This window comes from Hippocampus zosterae, chromosome 12 (genome assembly GCF_025434085.1).
Source record: "Hippocampus zosterae strain Florida chromosome 12, ASM2543408v3, whole genome shotgun sequence".
Classification (NCBI taxonomy): domain Eukaryota; kingdom Metazoa; phylum Chordata; class Actinopteri; order Syngnathiformes; family Syngnathidae; genus Hippocampus; species Hippocampus zosterae.
The window spans coordinates 12202375-12217876 of NC_067462.1; the positions used below are offsets into that span (position 1 = coordinate 12202375).

Consider the following 15502-nt stretch of genomic DNA (forward strand, 5'->3'; position numbering starts at 1 on the left):
ACGGCTTTTTTATATATAACTACGTCGCTACTTTGCAAAGTGGAATTTTAAAAAAGCACAATAAAATAAATTTCAGAAGTTTCCCTTGTACTTAACCTAAGTACCGGTAGGTATCTGGTAGTAAGCTATGAGAGAAAAACACACTGTCACGTTCTGCCCGAAGCGATAACAGATCGCTTCGTGCAGAACAAGGAAGTAAAGGGTTGGATCCCCGGAAAGCAGACAACGAAAAAATCTTGTCAAACAAAAAGTGTCTTCAATGACAAAAAACAGAAAGAGCCCGACAGGAAAAACGGTAACAAAAAACGCTGATCAAATAAGGACCAGGAGTAACAAAGAAGGAAAAAACAACTGAAAACGCTCGCGGAAAACAAAAACACGAGGAGGGCCTGAATTGGCGAAAATACGATTAGTACAAATCTTAGAGTCTCAACGCGAATCACAAGAATATCGGCTGTAAGGCAAGAAGGCAACGAGTCAATAACAAATAGCGAAATAGAGCACGAGAGAATATGGCACGGCGTGGAATTCTCCGGCAGTGAATGAGCTGCCAGAGCCACTTTAAAAAGGCCTGATAATCACCCTGGAATTAAGAGCAGGTGTGCAGTAGGCAGAGGGAAAAAACCCGCCACCTGCTGGCAGGCACGGAACGTGACACACACCAATTATTTCATACAAAAAAAAGGGGGTGGGGGGGGGAGAAAATTAAAAAGGTGCAGCATTAAGTGACTTTCGATGATGAAAATGATATATTGCCTACATCAGGGCAAACTTTTTGGACAGAAGATCGACTTTTTGATCAACCAAGCTCCCGCGATCGACCCGTTACTGCACATGCACATGATGAGCAACAGCCTGACATGGAGGCATGCGATGCAATTTTGCAGCCTGTTAACTATCGTAGCTCACACGGATCCTTTTAAAGTGCTCCCCTCAGCCCTCTATATTCCTATGCTTTGCCCGTGCCCTCGGTGGATTGTACACGAAACGGACTCTGAATGAGAATAATGATAACGATTAAAGATATAGCGCAACAGCTCTGATCACAAGCTGCAATTACAGACTGCTGCACGCTAACAACTTCCGGTGACGCAGGTCACACGCCACCGGAGTTAAAGATTTACCTGCTTTTTTTACTATTTTTATTTTTTTAAATACTTTTTGTGAAAATGAGACTGATAGGATGATTAGAGTGCAGTCTACATTAAGACAAAAAATAAATTACTAGCATGCACAAAAACACACAATTGTTTTTCTCCTTTATACCACTCGCGATCCGCGATCTACCGGTCGATCGCGATTGGCTTACATGTCAAGTCAAGTCAAGTCAACAGTATTTATAGAGCACTTTCGAACAGCCATCGCTGCATACAAAGTGCTGTACATGGAGCGATTTAACATACACAATAAACAGTAAGACGAATCGGTAATAAAGGCGATGGAAAGCACCAAACAGTAAAATCAAGGACAAATCATGCTGAGTCGAACGCCAAAGAATACAAGTCAGTTTTGAGGAGGGCTTTAAAGATGGGCAGCGAGGAGGCTTGCTGAATGTTCAGTGGGAGGTCATTCCAGAGAGAGGGACCAGCAACAGAAAAGGCTCGATCCCCTCTGAGCCTCAGTTTAGTTCTTGGTTCTTCTCATAATGTCTGGTCCACAGACCTTAGGCGGATGTAGGGGCGGATGAGCTCAGAGAGGTAAGGTGGCGCGAGATTATTCAGAGATTTGAAAACAAAGAGGAGGATCTTGAAAATAACTCTAAAATGAATGGGGAGCCAGTGAAGGGATGCCAAAGTGGGAGTTATATGCTCCCTCTTACGAGTACCAGTCAAGAGGCGAGCAGCGGCATTCTGGACCAGCTGAAGGCGCTTAATGGTACATTACATACAAACAATACATGATACATTTTGCAAGATCAAAAATGAATTCAGAATAGCAAATAATTCATTCTTTTTCCCCCTGTATGCTATCGCTCAACTGCCTCCGAGATTGAGCTGTACTGTCCATTGGCAAGGTTATTTTTACACGATGGATGAAGGAAATCGGGACTTTCATCATTTATTCCAGTCTGCCAAAGTATATATGAGGTATATTTATGACAATCTTCTGGCGACCTAGAGACTCTTGTTTGCTCTGAAGACGCACCATCTTGCAACGCGCCTCTGATGTTTGCCTTAATTCCTCCTTACTCAACACACTGGTGCCGCAAGCGTCGGCTCAGGATCAGGGGCTTTTGATGTGATTGTGTGTACAGTTGGTGAGAATTCCTGCAGCCAGGGAAAAGCTGTTCTAATGGATGCAATGTGCAGTAAGTGTGTCACTGCTGTACACTTTGCCTTCTCCCATCGCACGTGTCTCCAACCAAATCCCTGTAAGAGAACTCCTTATACAGCAAATATGTACAGTATACAATAAATAAGATCAAATAAAGCCGATGCTGAATTTCTTCTCGTCACTCATCTGCCTAAACTGGCCATGTGGGGCTCACCTGTGAAATAAATCAGCTCACTGGTTTTCTGATGCCAGAGCCTCCTTCTGGGAGGTGTCTCTTTTTCAAGTAGCATACATTCTTTCGATACCGTGCTTGACCTTATTTAGTACACTGTGTAAAAAGAGTGACAGACAAATACACTGTTGTTGTTGACTGCATTCTGACAACATGAACGATGACTGAAAAGACTGAGCATGAAGGTGAGGCTTGAAATGAATTAAAAGCCCAAGTAAAATCCTGGATTATTAATACTTGATGGACATTATAGGTCTTGACAATATAGCTTGGGTAGTGGGCACTACTGCCACAAAAACTGGATAGATGTTTAGGATTTTATGATCAGCACAGCTTTTGAGTAGAAGATAAAGATTAAGGGGTGACTTTCACCCTCTCGTGTCTATTATGAAGGAGAGAAATGGCAACACTTTGTAAGTTTGTGGTGGGGTTTACATTGTTGTTGGAATATTATCGCCGTTGTTTTTAATGTTAGGTTAGAAACAACCACCTCCAAATTGTGGTTGAATTACCAAGATGTCTTTGTGGTGAACTCTGATGCTTGTCTCCAGCATTACCGAAAGAAGAGTATTACTCTTTATTTTGGTTATTTCAGTGTTTCAGTCAAAATGCTCAGTCAATATGGGGGATATCTGCTCTGAAAATGAATTAGTAAGAATGATCCAGAAAATATGAATGGTCCCTGTATACGTTTGGCCTGCTTTAACACCTTAGTGTGACTTGAGTATCATTCAAACATGACAGCCCGTCCAGTTCCATCACTTAATTTGAGATTACTCTCTTCTGATAGCTACTTTCAGCAGGATAACACTCCATGTCACAAGGGTCAAATAAGCTTAAACATGCTATTAGAGCTTCCCCATACCATCAAGAGCTTTTGTAGCAGCCCTTCTCTGATAAGAAAGCACTGGAACTGAGCCACAGGCTGACATTAGCTGTAAAATAAGTAGCAGTTTTTCATTCTCTCTCTTTGATTGCTCAAAAATCCCAAATGTGTGTAGAATCTGTGTGGGTGTTTCCTTCATGGGAGGGCGTGAAAACGTTGTTGATATATATTTTAGGTATTAATTTTTATCTGTTAAAACTGCAAAACAATTCAGACTGCACAAACATTAATCCATGTTCTTATTGTAAACGTACTTGGAGATGTGAGGCACCATGCAACATTTATATTTGAAATCCTGTTCTGTGCAATGTTCTGTGCAAACGGGACTAATATGTACTTACCATAATAGCATCATGTGTAATGTATTTTAAACCTACTCCATAAATTTCACCTCTTGTCTTGTGTGGACCTCAGTTGGCCATAAATTTAAAACACAGAAATCTGTAATCCTCATAGTCACAAATATGTGTGTGCGCTCGTGCATGTGCATGCACGCATGTGCATTTTTATAATATTGATTTATTTTATTACCTACGAAATGACCCTATCAAAGATTACAAGGCTTTTTTAAATTTTTTTAATTTGCTTGACCTTCAGGAAGCAAAGTGCTTATGTGCTATTTGTAGCGGGACAAAAAATATCAACCACTTCTCTGCTAAAAATGTCTCCCCAAATGAAATTACTTTGCCGCTCCCTCGCGAGACACATTTTACTACCGGCTATCGAGTTATAAGTTAATGTAATATATGATGGCGGTTGGTCTATTATCTCTGAATACCCACTGGCCTGTGAGTAATTTGTTTGTGCTTTGATATCTGTCACAGATGTGTAGTAGTCGTTTTTTTTTTGGGGGGGGGGGGTGGATAGAATGTACCAGACACTGTCATGGGAACACCAATAAAATGATCCCTGAAATAGTGCTTGCCAGCCAGCGTGTACGGGTGTGTGTGTGTGTGTGTGTGCGTGCGCGTGTGCATGCGCGTGCGTGCGTGCGTGCATGCGTGTATGCCTGTGCATGTTGAAAAATCATCGGATTGCATTACTGACTAAAAGATGGCCTTGCCAGTCATGTTTTGGAGTTTTTTTTGGTCTTTTTTCTGTCTTTAGGAGACTGCCATTTGGCAGAGTGGTCATCTTGGAGCTCTTGCCAATTGACTTGTGTGGAAGGTCGGAGTTTTGAAAGCACAGGGCGTCAATCCCGTTCCAGAGCGGTGATCATTCAAGTTCCTGAGAACCAGGACACCTGCCCACAGCAAGTCTTTCAAACGCAGCCATGCAAAGGTACTGGACAAACCTCCTATCGGATTGTTGTTATTATTTGTTAATGCGGCTGTTTTCAAGTTGAAATTGATTGAATGAGCTCACTTCATTCCAGTCCCTTCAAATTACCGTGTCGTTGCAAGACTTGGAAAAAAGAATGGAAAATGTTTGACAAAGTGGAAATGAATGTGTTGATGTGTGCATTTAAGGAGTGTGGCCTCCTCGGCGGCGACAGGAGATGCTCTCACTTAGTGTAAAGCGGTTAGTTCATTTTTAGCGTCTGCTCCATGCTCCTCGCAGGTGCTTTCATTTTCAGTGTTTCACTGCAACTTTTGTCTTCACCTGATCAGATTTTGTCTTTCATCACAATACAAACAAAACTAATTTATCATGACTGCTAAGCTGAGGCAATCGTAAGTCAAAGTATCACTGCACGGCAAATGGGCAAAACTTTGGACTCGACAATCTTTGGACAATCACGGGGCAGAAAAGACAGAAAAAACATTTACACGAAGAGACCAAAATCTCTTTAACTCAACCCACACTGCCTGGACGCAAGTGAGGCAAATGAACAACTACAGCGCCGGTGACTGATCTCCCTTTTGCTATTCATGCAGAGCAATTGAACATATATATATATATATTTTTAATTCACTGAGTGAACACCAAGCCGCAGCACAGAGTCAAAAGAAGCAGTGGGATAAGAAAAATACTTTGACAACAATTGGGTGAATCACAGAGCATTGACTCAGATACAAGTGTCGTCAATATATTTAACTGCCCACTGCACAGCTTGCAGATCACTGCTCGCTTCATGCTTTTTTTTTTTCATTCAGCGTGGAATGTGAAGAGAGCAGTGACAAATGATTTAGATATCTGCTAGAAACATGAGGAGGAATTTTACCGGCAGTGTGACTAAAACCTAAAGCATCCGGATGAAAGGCTATAACATTATACAATGACATTTTTGGTTTACGTGCATAGGAGGCGCCCTCACGGTGACTGTCATGCGCATCCGCACTACACCACTGGCTCGTTCTTGATTCCCGTGTTTCGCAATGCCTGACGACTAATACATACATGAGTATGTAAAACAATTGACCATCCCTTTGTAGAGTGCGTCATCACCCCGCAGTTTAGTTTCGCGTAATTATGATTTGTGGGTTTTACTTAACTAAAGCAAAAAGGTTAAACACTGTTACAGCATATCTAGATATGTCGTCATGATATTAATGATGCGTTTGCCATATTAATGTCAAATTGAAATAGTGTTCCTGGCCATTATTAAAAGGTCAGTATTCTAAGCCTCGAAAGGTCATAACTGCCCCGCCATGTATCCAATTTTAATGAAATATTAAAGATGACGCATCGGGTTACTGCCCGGCCCAGTGGACTGCACAGATACAGTCTACTGTATGCACATGTACTGTATTTTCTATGAGTTTAGTTTTGTGCACTTGTTTCAACCGCACACCTGTGTGTTGTTTTTGTGTTTCAGTAAATAGCGTTGCCCTTTCCCCCGTCTGTACCTGCATATTCAGAATAAACCACAGGGTTCTTATTCCCTCATTAATTAGCCACTTTTCAAACCATTTGTCGAAGTACTTGGCATTTAATTTAATGCCACATTCTTGTCTTGCTTAATTTGTCATATCTAAATAGTCTGATCTTTAATCCAGTTTTTTTTATTGATGCAAAAGTCAGATTGGAGTGCGACTTGAATGTTTCCAAGTTGTGTTCACTGGACTTTCCCTCCAGCAAAACTCTACTTCGGGGGGGGGGGGGGGGGGGGGGGTGGGGGGGAGTTGTCTCTAATTCAGTTCCAACCAATTCCAGCCATCCCATTTCCTGTAATCCTCACAAAGTGGTAAATGGTACCCCTTTTTCCTCCATCCACATGATGTCTTACCCTGTCTGGTAAAATGTCCATCGGAGCCTAACAACCGCGCTGGATGGTCGATACGAGCTGCTAATGAGCATCATCTGCCTCTCTGCTTTTGCTGCAGGAGGCCAGTGCTACAGTTACCAGTGGAGAACAGGAGGATGGAGCAATAATGAGAGAGCAGTGTGGTGTCAGCGCTCGGATGGTGTCATCGTCACAGGTGAACACTGTCATCTTACCGCCCCAGATAGGTCTTGAAGCCGTGAGGTCATAGAAATATGCAGAGCTGGACGTAAATGTGAATATCTTTGTACTATGTCTGTGTGGATGCAGCAGACACTTAAGTGTCCTCGTTCTGTTTTTAATGCACTTCTCGCTGGTGTGAACGGATGTGAGCTGTGCATCAATATGCATGATCGAGGTTTTATGCTACCAATGTTTTCCAGTGGGCAAGTGGAAAAGATGTGACATCTTTTACAATGTACAGTATCTCACAAAAAGCGAGAATACCCTCACACTTTGGTAAATAATTTATCGCATACTTTCATGGGAAAACATTGAAGAAATGACACTTTACTGCAATGTAAAGTAGTCAGGATACAGCTTATATGTAAATTCAAAATAACACCAGCCATTAATGTCTAACTCGATGGCGTCAAACGTGATGACGCCCCGAGGTGAGAATGTCCAAAGTGGGCAGAATAAGCAATTTTCCCTCTCTGGTGTCATGTGACTCGTTAGTCTTGATAGATATGAAGTGTGAACAAAGGACATATATTGTAAATTCGGTGTATCGCTTCCCTCATTCTGGTTGTGAGAAGTTCAGTCTGCCATTTAAAGACGAAGAACTAATATGAGGATTGAAAGAAGAAGCCATTGGTTATCAAACGTTTTCCACCAAATACTATCGGGGAAAAAAAAATTCAAATGCAACAGCGCAGTAGGCCATAATTGTTTACTAAAAATGAGACAGCTTTTACTCCTAATATAATAATAATAATAAGAAGAAGAATTTTTGTAGAACACTCTCAGTGAAAGTCTTGTACAACAAACAAACAAGTAATGCAACATTTCATTTGAGTTAAAAAAAAACCGAAGTCAATAAAACAGGAACCAAAATAAAGCACCAACAATGACATCCATGTAACATTCTTTAGTACGGTTGCAAAAAAGAAGTACATTCAAAAATTATTGTTTGCCATTGCAACAGTGTGCAGTTTGAAAACCAGCACGAAGGTCTGCAGTTATGGAAAATATGGTAAAACATTTTTTAAACACTTCTATTTAAATAATGGTGTGATCATACCTAAATAAATATTTAAATAGCAAACGCGTAATGCTCAAAAGCAAATGTTTTAAGTTAAAACTTATAGAACAGAATCGTACTTGGCCAGTGATTTTTTTGCTTACCACTAGAGGGAGCCCGAATACCACCAGTGGTACGTACAAACTCGGAAGGGACACAGGCCAAGGCAATAAAAAAAATATTGTCAACACCCTACCCCAAAGTGTTACTTCTTCGTTATTGTCCCATGAAAAAAATCAAACCACATATCGAACCAAAAAAATAAACAATCAGTGTACTCACATTTGTAAAATAACGTATGTGGGATTTTCAGCAAAATGCATTATTTAATCCTCGACAGCAAAATCCGACGCATGAACTTAAAAATACGAGCTGATAGTAGCAAATAATAGCCTCCGGTGCCGACATGTCGAACACATCTCACATGAGAAGACGAATTTTAGTACTGTGCTCTCGAATTTACCACCTTATCTGATGTGCATATTCTCAGTGCGGCCTTCATTGATTTCCCCTCTCACTCTGAGCATAAGTAATCAATAAACCAGAGGCTGAGCTGGGAGACTTTCAATCCATATAAATATAATCATGCATTTGTATGTGTGGGAAGAAAAGCAGGCGAAGAGAAACGGAACAAAGGTGCTGTGGGAATGGAGGCTTAGGGTGAGCTCCGTGTGCTGTAAATAGACGCTGAGTCTGATCTTATCGCTTTAAAGGAAATGTTTCTGGCAAATATGAGCCCAGGAGGAATAACCTTCCTTTGGAGAGGTACCCCAACACTCCTTTGATATTTTGACACATAATTTTCTAATGTTAATATTAAAATGTTCATAGATTGATCATGGACCCTGATAGGCAACTAAGCCACATTAATCAGTAGTGACACTACATTAATTCAGTGATCGATGAGTCCTGGCACTGAAGCGAACCCCCCCCCCCCCTTTTTTTTTCTTCTTCTTCATCATCAGGGGGGTGTTTCCCGCAGAAAATGCCGAGCATGATTCGGCACTGCCATCCGCCGTGCGCCAAGCCGTTCTCGCACTGCACGTCGGTAAGATCACGTGATACTGTCACCCATGTAGCTGTGATCAATTCTTGTGAAGTCTTGCCTCTTTCTTCCCGTTGCGGTGGTTTCAAATAAACTTTGAATGATGACAGCATGATTTCTTTAATTTTTTTTAAAGAACAGGCCATAAAGCATCATCATATTAATGCCGATAAATGCAGGCTGGATGCCAGGATGCGACGACGGAAGGTTGGGGAAGAGGGTTGGGCGCATACAAATGTTGTATGCGCCCAATTTACAAATCATAAAGCAATCAAGGAGACGGAACGAAAGTTTGAAGTTTTACTGCCCCTTGCAGTAGACTTTATGGAACTACAAGACATTGTCAAACACAAAAGAAAAGAACCGTACAGTTCTTTTGAAAATAAGTAGGGAGAAGGACCCCTCTAATGTCCATTCTTTTGTCCCCGCAAAACGTTTTTTTTTTCAGTTTTCATCGACTGTGACCATCGTATCCAATATACCAATATACAAAATGTCCAAAAAGTGCATATACACTCATCATATTTAATTAAATTTAATAGACTAATTGTGATGAATAATGTTTACTACACTTGCTATTGATAATAAACAATAAAACCTTATACAGCTAAAGTGGGGCGGCCCGGTGCTCCAGTAGTTAGCGCGTCGACCTCACAGTGCAGAGGTACCGGGTTCAATTCCAGCTCCGGCCTCCCTGTGTAGAGTTTGAATGTTCTCCTTGGGCCTGCGTGAGTTTTCTCCGGGTACTCCGGTTTCCTCCCACATTCCAAAAACATGCATGGCAGGCTGATCGAACACTCCAAATTGTCCCCGAGGCGCGAGTGTGAGCATGCATGGTTGTTCGTCTTTGTGTGCCCTGCGATTCGCTGGCAACTGATTCAGGCTGCCCCCCGCCTACTGGCCGGGATAGGCTCCAGCACCCCCAGCGACCCTTGTGAGGATAAGCAGATTGGAAAATGGATGGATGGATGTTTTACGCAAATACTGACGGTGTATAATGCCAGCCCTTTCTCTGCAGAGTGGTGTGTGTCGCTGCGAGAAGGGTTACACCGAAGTGATGACCACACACGGCTTCTTGGACTACTGTACTCGAACCCCTGGTGTAGACACCAATTTGAAAGCTGACGTGAAAACCAACTCGGGAAGATTAAAACCATCTCGGGCTCGAGACCGTCTCACAGAGTGGACCTTACGACCTGTTGGCCCAGGTACTGAAATGGAAATGATCAGTTCTGCTTTGACCCGAGTGCCCGAAATCATTACTTTTGACGTGTGGCTTTCGAGAGCTTAAATCGCTAAGTCAGGGGTGAAGTTTCCACCGGGCTCATCGTTATATGTGCTATAAAAATAGCTGAACCATTCGACTGCAGACGGATGTGTTTGTGCAGGCAGAACTTCATTTTTACTTTTGTTATAAATTATGAGTAAGTAGGATGTTTGAATGTTTTCTCATAAAGCATGAAAATACAAAAATATCTTAAAAGTTGATTTTCATTGCACAGATGGAAGAGTAAAGTTGTGGGTTTACGCCGTGACTGCCGTCGGATTCATCTTAGTACTCTTCATTATTGCATTCTCATTCCTGGTCTGGTATGTATCAATTTATTTACTTGATAGCTTCATCACGACGCACAATTTCTTCCCAAAACCTCTCGTTGCGTGTGGGGCCTCATACAACCCGTAGATGCAAAGTGCTGCGCAGCCACGAAAATTCCCAACCATCTGTTCTCCATTCTGTCAAGGATGACTTGCACACCTCACAACATTTCGCCACGAGTGTGCTGCCGCTATCACATCATGGAACTTGACGTAAAAGCTGATATCATGTCGGGCTGCCTTGAGGCAACAAATCAGACGCGCTGTCAGCTTGTCTTGTTTTTTGTATTTCAGCAAATCGGGCAAAATCGCAAAGACGACACCCCCGCCGCAGAAACCTTTGACGCTGGCCTATGATGGTGACATAGATATGTAACCACGTTGGGATTCTTCACACCGATGTTCTCCTCTGCCTCTCGGACAGACTCTTGACGTATACAGACGCCACAAGGTGGTATGAATGGATCAAGGTACTCCGGTCGAGCCGCGCAAAGAGTATTTGCTCTTAAACGACACACTTTCCCATGCTAAATTGCTCCTCGAAAGAAGAGCCAAGAAGCCAAACTCGCAACATGGACGCGGCGATGCAGGCTGAAATCATCAGAGCTTGCAAAAGCTGAAGCATTTTTTTTAAAAAAATGTTGTTTTATTCTCATCTATGTGTGTGTGCTGAAAATCACATGGACCAAATGGAGCTGTGGTTGTCTCTTAATGGACATATCCAAAATTCATGACATACAGAGGCTGAAAAAGGAACACTTTTCTCATTCTTGTTGGAAATTTGTAAAGGAAATGTCACAACTTTATTGTGTAAACAGCCTTTTTTCTGAGAATAAACACAAAAAAATGCTTTATGCACTACATTAGTGCTGATACACAATTCCTTTTCCTTTGAAATGACTTTTATAGTGTTTGAAATGTTTATGCAAGTCGTTGCTGTTGGATTGTACTTTTGTTGACGATGCCATATGTTGTGTCGATGTGGAAACCAAAAGGAGGCTTGCCTTGAGTTTAACAACGCGATGCACTCGTTTCTCTGTCCCAAAATATCATTCGATACTCAGAAACCAAGAAATGTGAACATTTCGACCATTTCAGTGAGACGATGCTGCTGAGTGACATACGAACTCACGTCGTACAACATACAAAACACACATGAATGTCAGAAAGAAAAAGAAGATGCATACACACAGTTTGGTCTGGAATTATACGGGCAATGGCATAATGATTATGCCTTTATACACCTTCGCCGTGGATAGTCAAGTTGTGCTGAAAGAGAAGACTTTCATTTGTATTTTGAGATTTTTCCAAACATATGGAGAATGTTTATTTCCCCAACCTCCAAAAAGTCGTTCTTTTGTTTTAGGGTCATTATTCAGTTGCACTAAGAAAAAGAAGAATGTGATTCCACATCAAAGTTTTTAAAATAATTGTTATGGAAATAATTTATTGTACATCTAGTGATTAAAAAAAAATAGAATAAATGAAAAAAAATAAATAATTGTGAAATGCTGATTCATAGGGTGGCTCTGTGGTCCAGTTGTTAGCGCGTCGACTTCACAGTGCAGAGGTCTTGGATTCAGTTCCCGCTCCAGGCTCCCTGTGTGGAGTTTGCATGTTCTCTCCGGGCCTGCGTGGGTTTTCTCCGTGTAGTCCGGTTTCCTCCCACGTTCCAAAAACATGCACGGCAGGCTGATTGAACGCTCTAAATTGTCCCTAGGTGTGAGTAGGTCCCTAGATGGCGGCCCCAACTTCGATATGCAGGAAACAACCGTGCCAGAGGAAAAACAACAAATCAGAGACAATAAGGCGTAACTGACGAGGTCTCGATCATTTCTCGTGCACTAGCGGGTGAACCCTCCAAGCCTCACCCCATTATATGACTCATGTACGAGTGTGAGGTAACACAAAATGACAAAAGTGTTTTCTTGAATTGCTAACTCCTCAATCAAATGGTAAATCCAATGATTTTTTTTTAAATTAATCTGTTCTTCAACCTTGTCACATCTTGATTGCTTTACATGAAACTCATCGAGTTAGTGTGTAAAGGCAAACTCATTAATACTCTTGTCATTGCCTAATTAAAATGGTGCATTCACATTTGATCGAATGCAAATGATTTCTTTTATCGGAAGAAGGTATCTTCTTTTGCCTCACACAGAGGGACGCGCTCACAGGTAAACACACAGAGGTGGCCCACATCAAGGAGAAAAACGGCTTCATGTAATTGACTGTTTTCTCCATCAAGTGACATGAACAATGATAGAAACCAAATATTTGAAAGCACAAATCAAGTGATTTATTTTCTGTATATCTTCTTTTATTCTTATATCCACCATTTGTGTATGCAAAGAAAACTACAAATAAATAAATAAACAAATAACACCAGACCGTCATCCCAATGGATCGTGCATTCAAGATAAACTCCTACATTTCCACATGCAACCCTTCGTGCATTATTCATGTGATGGAGTGAAGTATTCAGTAATCGGTAGCTGACAACAGTGTACGCTATCTTCTTCCCCTGTCTCCACAATCTGAATATTTGCTCTGGTGTTATCTGACCTCCTTCTGAATGTATTACCAGTAACTATCACCTGTGGTTGTTACTCGTTGTAGCAATTGTATTTCAGCAGCTGATTGTGTGCAGGTAAGCTTGATCTATCCTGAAACGGAAATGCTCAAAGTGGCCTTGAAAAAAAAAAGCTCTGTTGTTTTAAATAGTTGTGGAACAAGATGCAGTCCTATGTTTGATCAAACTGTGAACTAGGGATCATTTCTCAAGACCATGAACATATCGGGTTTGATGACATTTCAGTTTGGAATTTCTCTGCTTTCAAAAGATTACTGTAGATTGGCTGGTGCACCCCCCCCCTCCAAAAAGAAAAAAAACTCGTAGCCCCTTATTGTTTTTAAGTACCATGCTATTTGTGTTACTGTTGTGTGTAATTGGAGATCTGAACACTGATGCAAATAAATTGTGGAACCCTGTGAAACAAAGGACTTACGTTGTCTTTTCACTTGGGCTACACCTGCAATCTTATTATTCAGCCTTTTGACTCTCATGGCAAGGATACATGATGAAAAATGATCATTCTCACGGTGTTGTGCCGGATGCAAGGAGAACTGTGTTGAAATCTTTGGTCGTATCTAATTGACTCATTTAAGGCTGTCACTTTTGTTTAAGCGAAGGTTTAATTCAAATGCTTGTGTCACGGCCACCTGATATGAGGCAAAAGCTGTGGGCTAATCTCGTCAATTTAGATTCATTTAATTTCAGAGGCTCCGTGGGCATGTTTGAGGGCTTCCGTGACAATAGGGTGAACACTTTGACGAGAGCAGGGTGTCGATCTGTGAACGTGGCATTATGAATGCATTATGGACTGGCTTTGGAGACATTTGTCTGCAGCTACTCCAAACAAATGTTTTTTTTTTTTTAAATAAAATTGATTATACTGAGATTTACAATAATACCCATTTATATCCATTCGTTCTTGAAATTCCTCCCATAGTCATATACCAGTACTTAAGTGTTTTTTAAAATCCTTTAAAACGTGTAAAACATCAGTCAGATGTAACCCCATTTTTCTCAACAATTCTATGGATTTATATAAAATATGGTAGTTCGAAGTGTCGGCATGCCCTATTATCTCGAGACCACAACATTAGGCAGCCTTGTACTCTAATTTTAAAACAGGGAGTGTGTTCGTTTTACAGGCTTTTCCCCATATGACCTACTGTGTAGAAATATGGGGAAAAGCCTGTAAAACGAACACACTCCCTGTTTTAAAATTATAAAAAAAAAGCAATCAGAATAATCAACAGGTCGAAATATATAGAACCCACAAATCCAATATTCATCAAATTAAACACAATGAAATTCTACGACCTGGTTGACTACAAAATGACTCAATTAATGTATAAAGCACATAACAACCTCCTTTGTCAAAATATCCAGCAGCTTTTTGAAATTAGAGAGAGCTGGTATCATCTAAGGGGCACTAATCAATACAAAAAATCCAGAACAAGAACAAACATTAAGCAAAGGTGTGTATCAGTAATTGGTGTCAATCTATGGAATAAGCTTGAAACGGATCTGAAAATGAGTAAATTGTTGGAGGAGTTCAAAAACAAATTCAAAAGATTAGTGCAAAATAACTACATGAATCTGAATTAAAATAGATACATTTGATATACTTATAAAATATAGTAATATAACTGTTTGTTCTTGTTTTGGATTTTGATCAACTTAACAGTTGTATTCAAGGAATGCTAATTATAATGAATATCAGAAAATTGAAATACAAAAGAAGAAAGAATAACAATATATATACAAACCAGAAGGTGTAGAAATAGAATAGCATAGTATACACAAGGGTAAAAATATTTAATGATATGTAGTTTTTCATTTCTTTGTTTTGAAAAATGAACAATCAGTTACATAATAAGGGGTAGGACTAGATAAGTTATTTACTTCCTCCTACTCCTTCGAGCATATAACTGTGATGTGTTTTTTTCTCTTTTAACTATTTCTAATTTTCCTTTTATAATTTTGTTTGACCTTTGTCAACCTGTTATTGCGTGTACTATATATGCTCAATAAAATAAAAAAAACTAAACAAACAAAAAACAATTGGCCTTTGCCATTGACCCACCTGCCAGAGGACCACCATTGTGGAGCTTGATTTTGTATTTTGCGAACATGCTGATCAAACAAAGTCTTTTGCCATAGGATGAGTAATGGTGCCACAATTTACAAATACAGCTATGTTGAGAGTACAGTATATAAATTATTTTTAAACTTGGGGATAAAATGATGATGTTGTCTGAGACTGGAATATTGGATCAATAAATCACGGGCTACTCTGGGTCAAAAAGTCAATTTATTTAGTAATGACTCCTAACCCTAATGTGGGATTGGCAACAATGAACTTGGGTTGCTAATCAGCGGGTGTTTGCATATTTTTATCCAATCATGAGTGTTGACATGTAAGATGGTGCAAGCCCTCCTAATTAAGTGA

At 40.5% G+C, this 15502-nt stretch overlaps 1 protein-coding gene across 4 annotated transcripts in view; it reads left to right on the forward strand.

The window, feature by feature from the left end:
- Positions 1 to 12642, forward strand: part of thsd7ba (thrombospondin, type I, domain containing 7Ba) — a 160040-nt gene extending 147398 nt beyond the window's left edge. For all 4 annotated transcript variants that reach the window (XM_052081427.1, XM_052081429.1, XM_052081430.1 and 1 more), the window contains 6 exons: positions 4500 to 4673; positions 6659 to 6754; positions 8806 to 8888; positions 9904 to 10093; positions 10388 to 10475; positions 10776 to 12642. In XM_052081427.1, coding sequence (XP_051937387.1) covers positions 4500 to 4673; positions 6659 to 6754; positions 8806 to 8888; positions 9904 to 10093; positions 10388 to 10475; positions 10776 to 10857 — 713 coding nt within the window. In that variant the 3' untranslated portion in view covers positions 10858 to 12642. The remainder of the gene's footprint in view (positions 1 to 4499; positions 4674 to 6658; positions 6755 to 8805; positions 8889 to 9903; positions 10094 to 10387; positions 10476 to 10775) is intronic.
- Positions 12643 to 15502: the final 2860 nt, after the last annotated feature.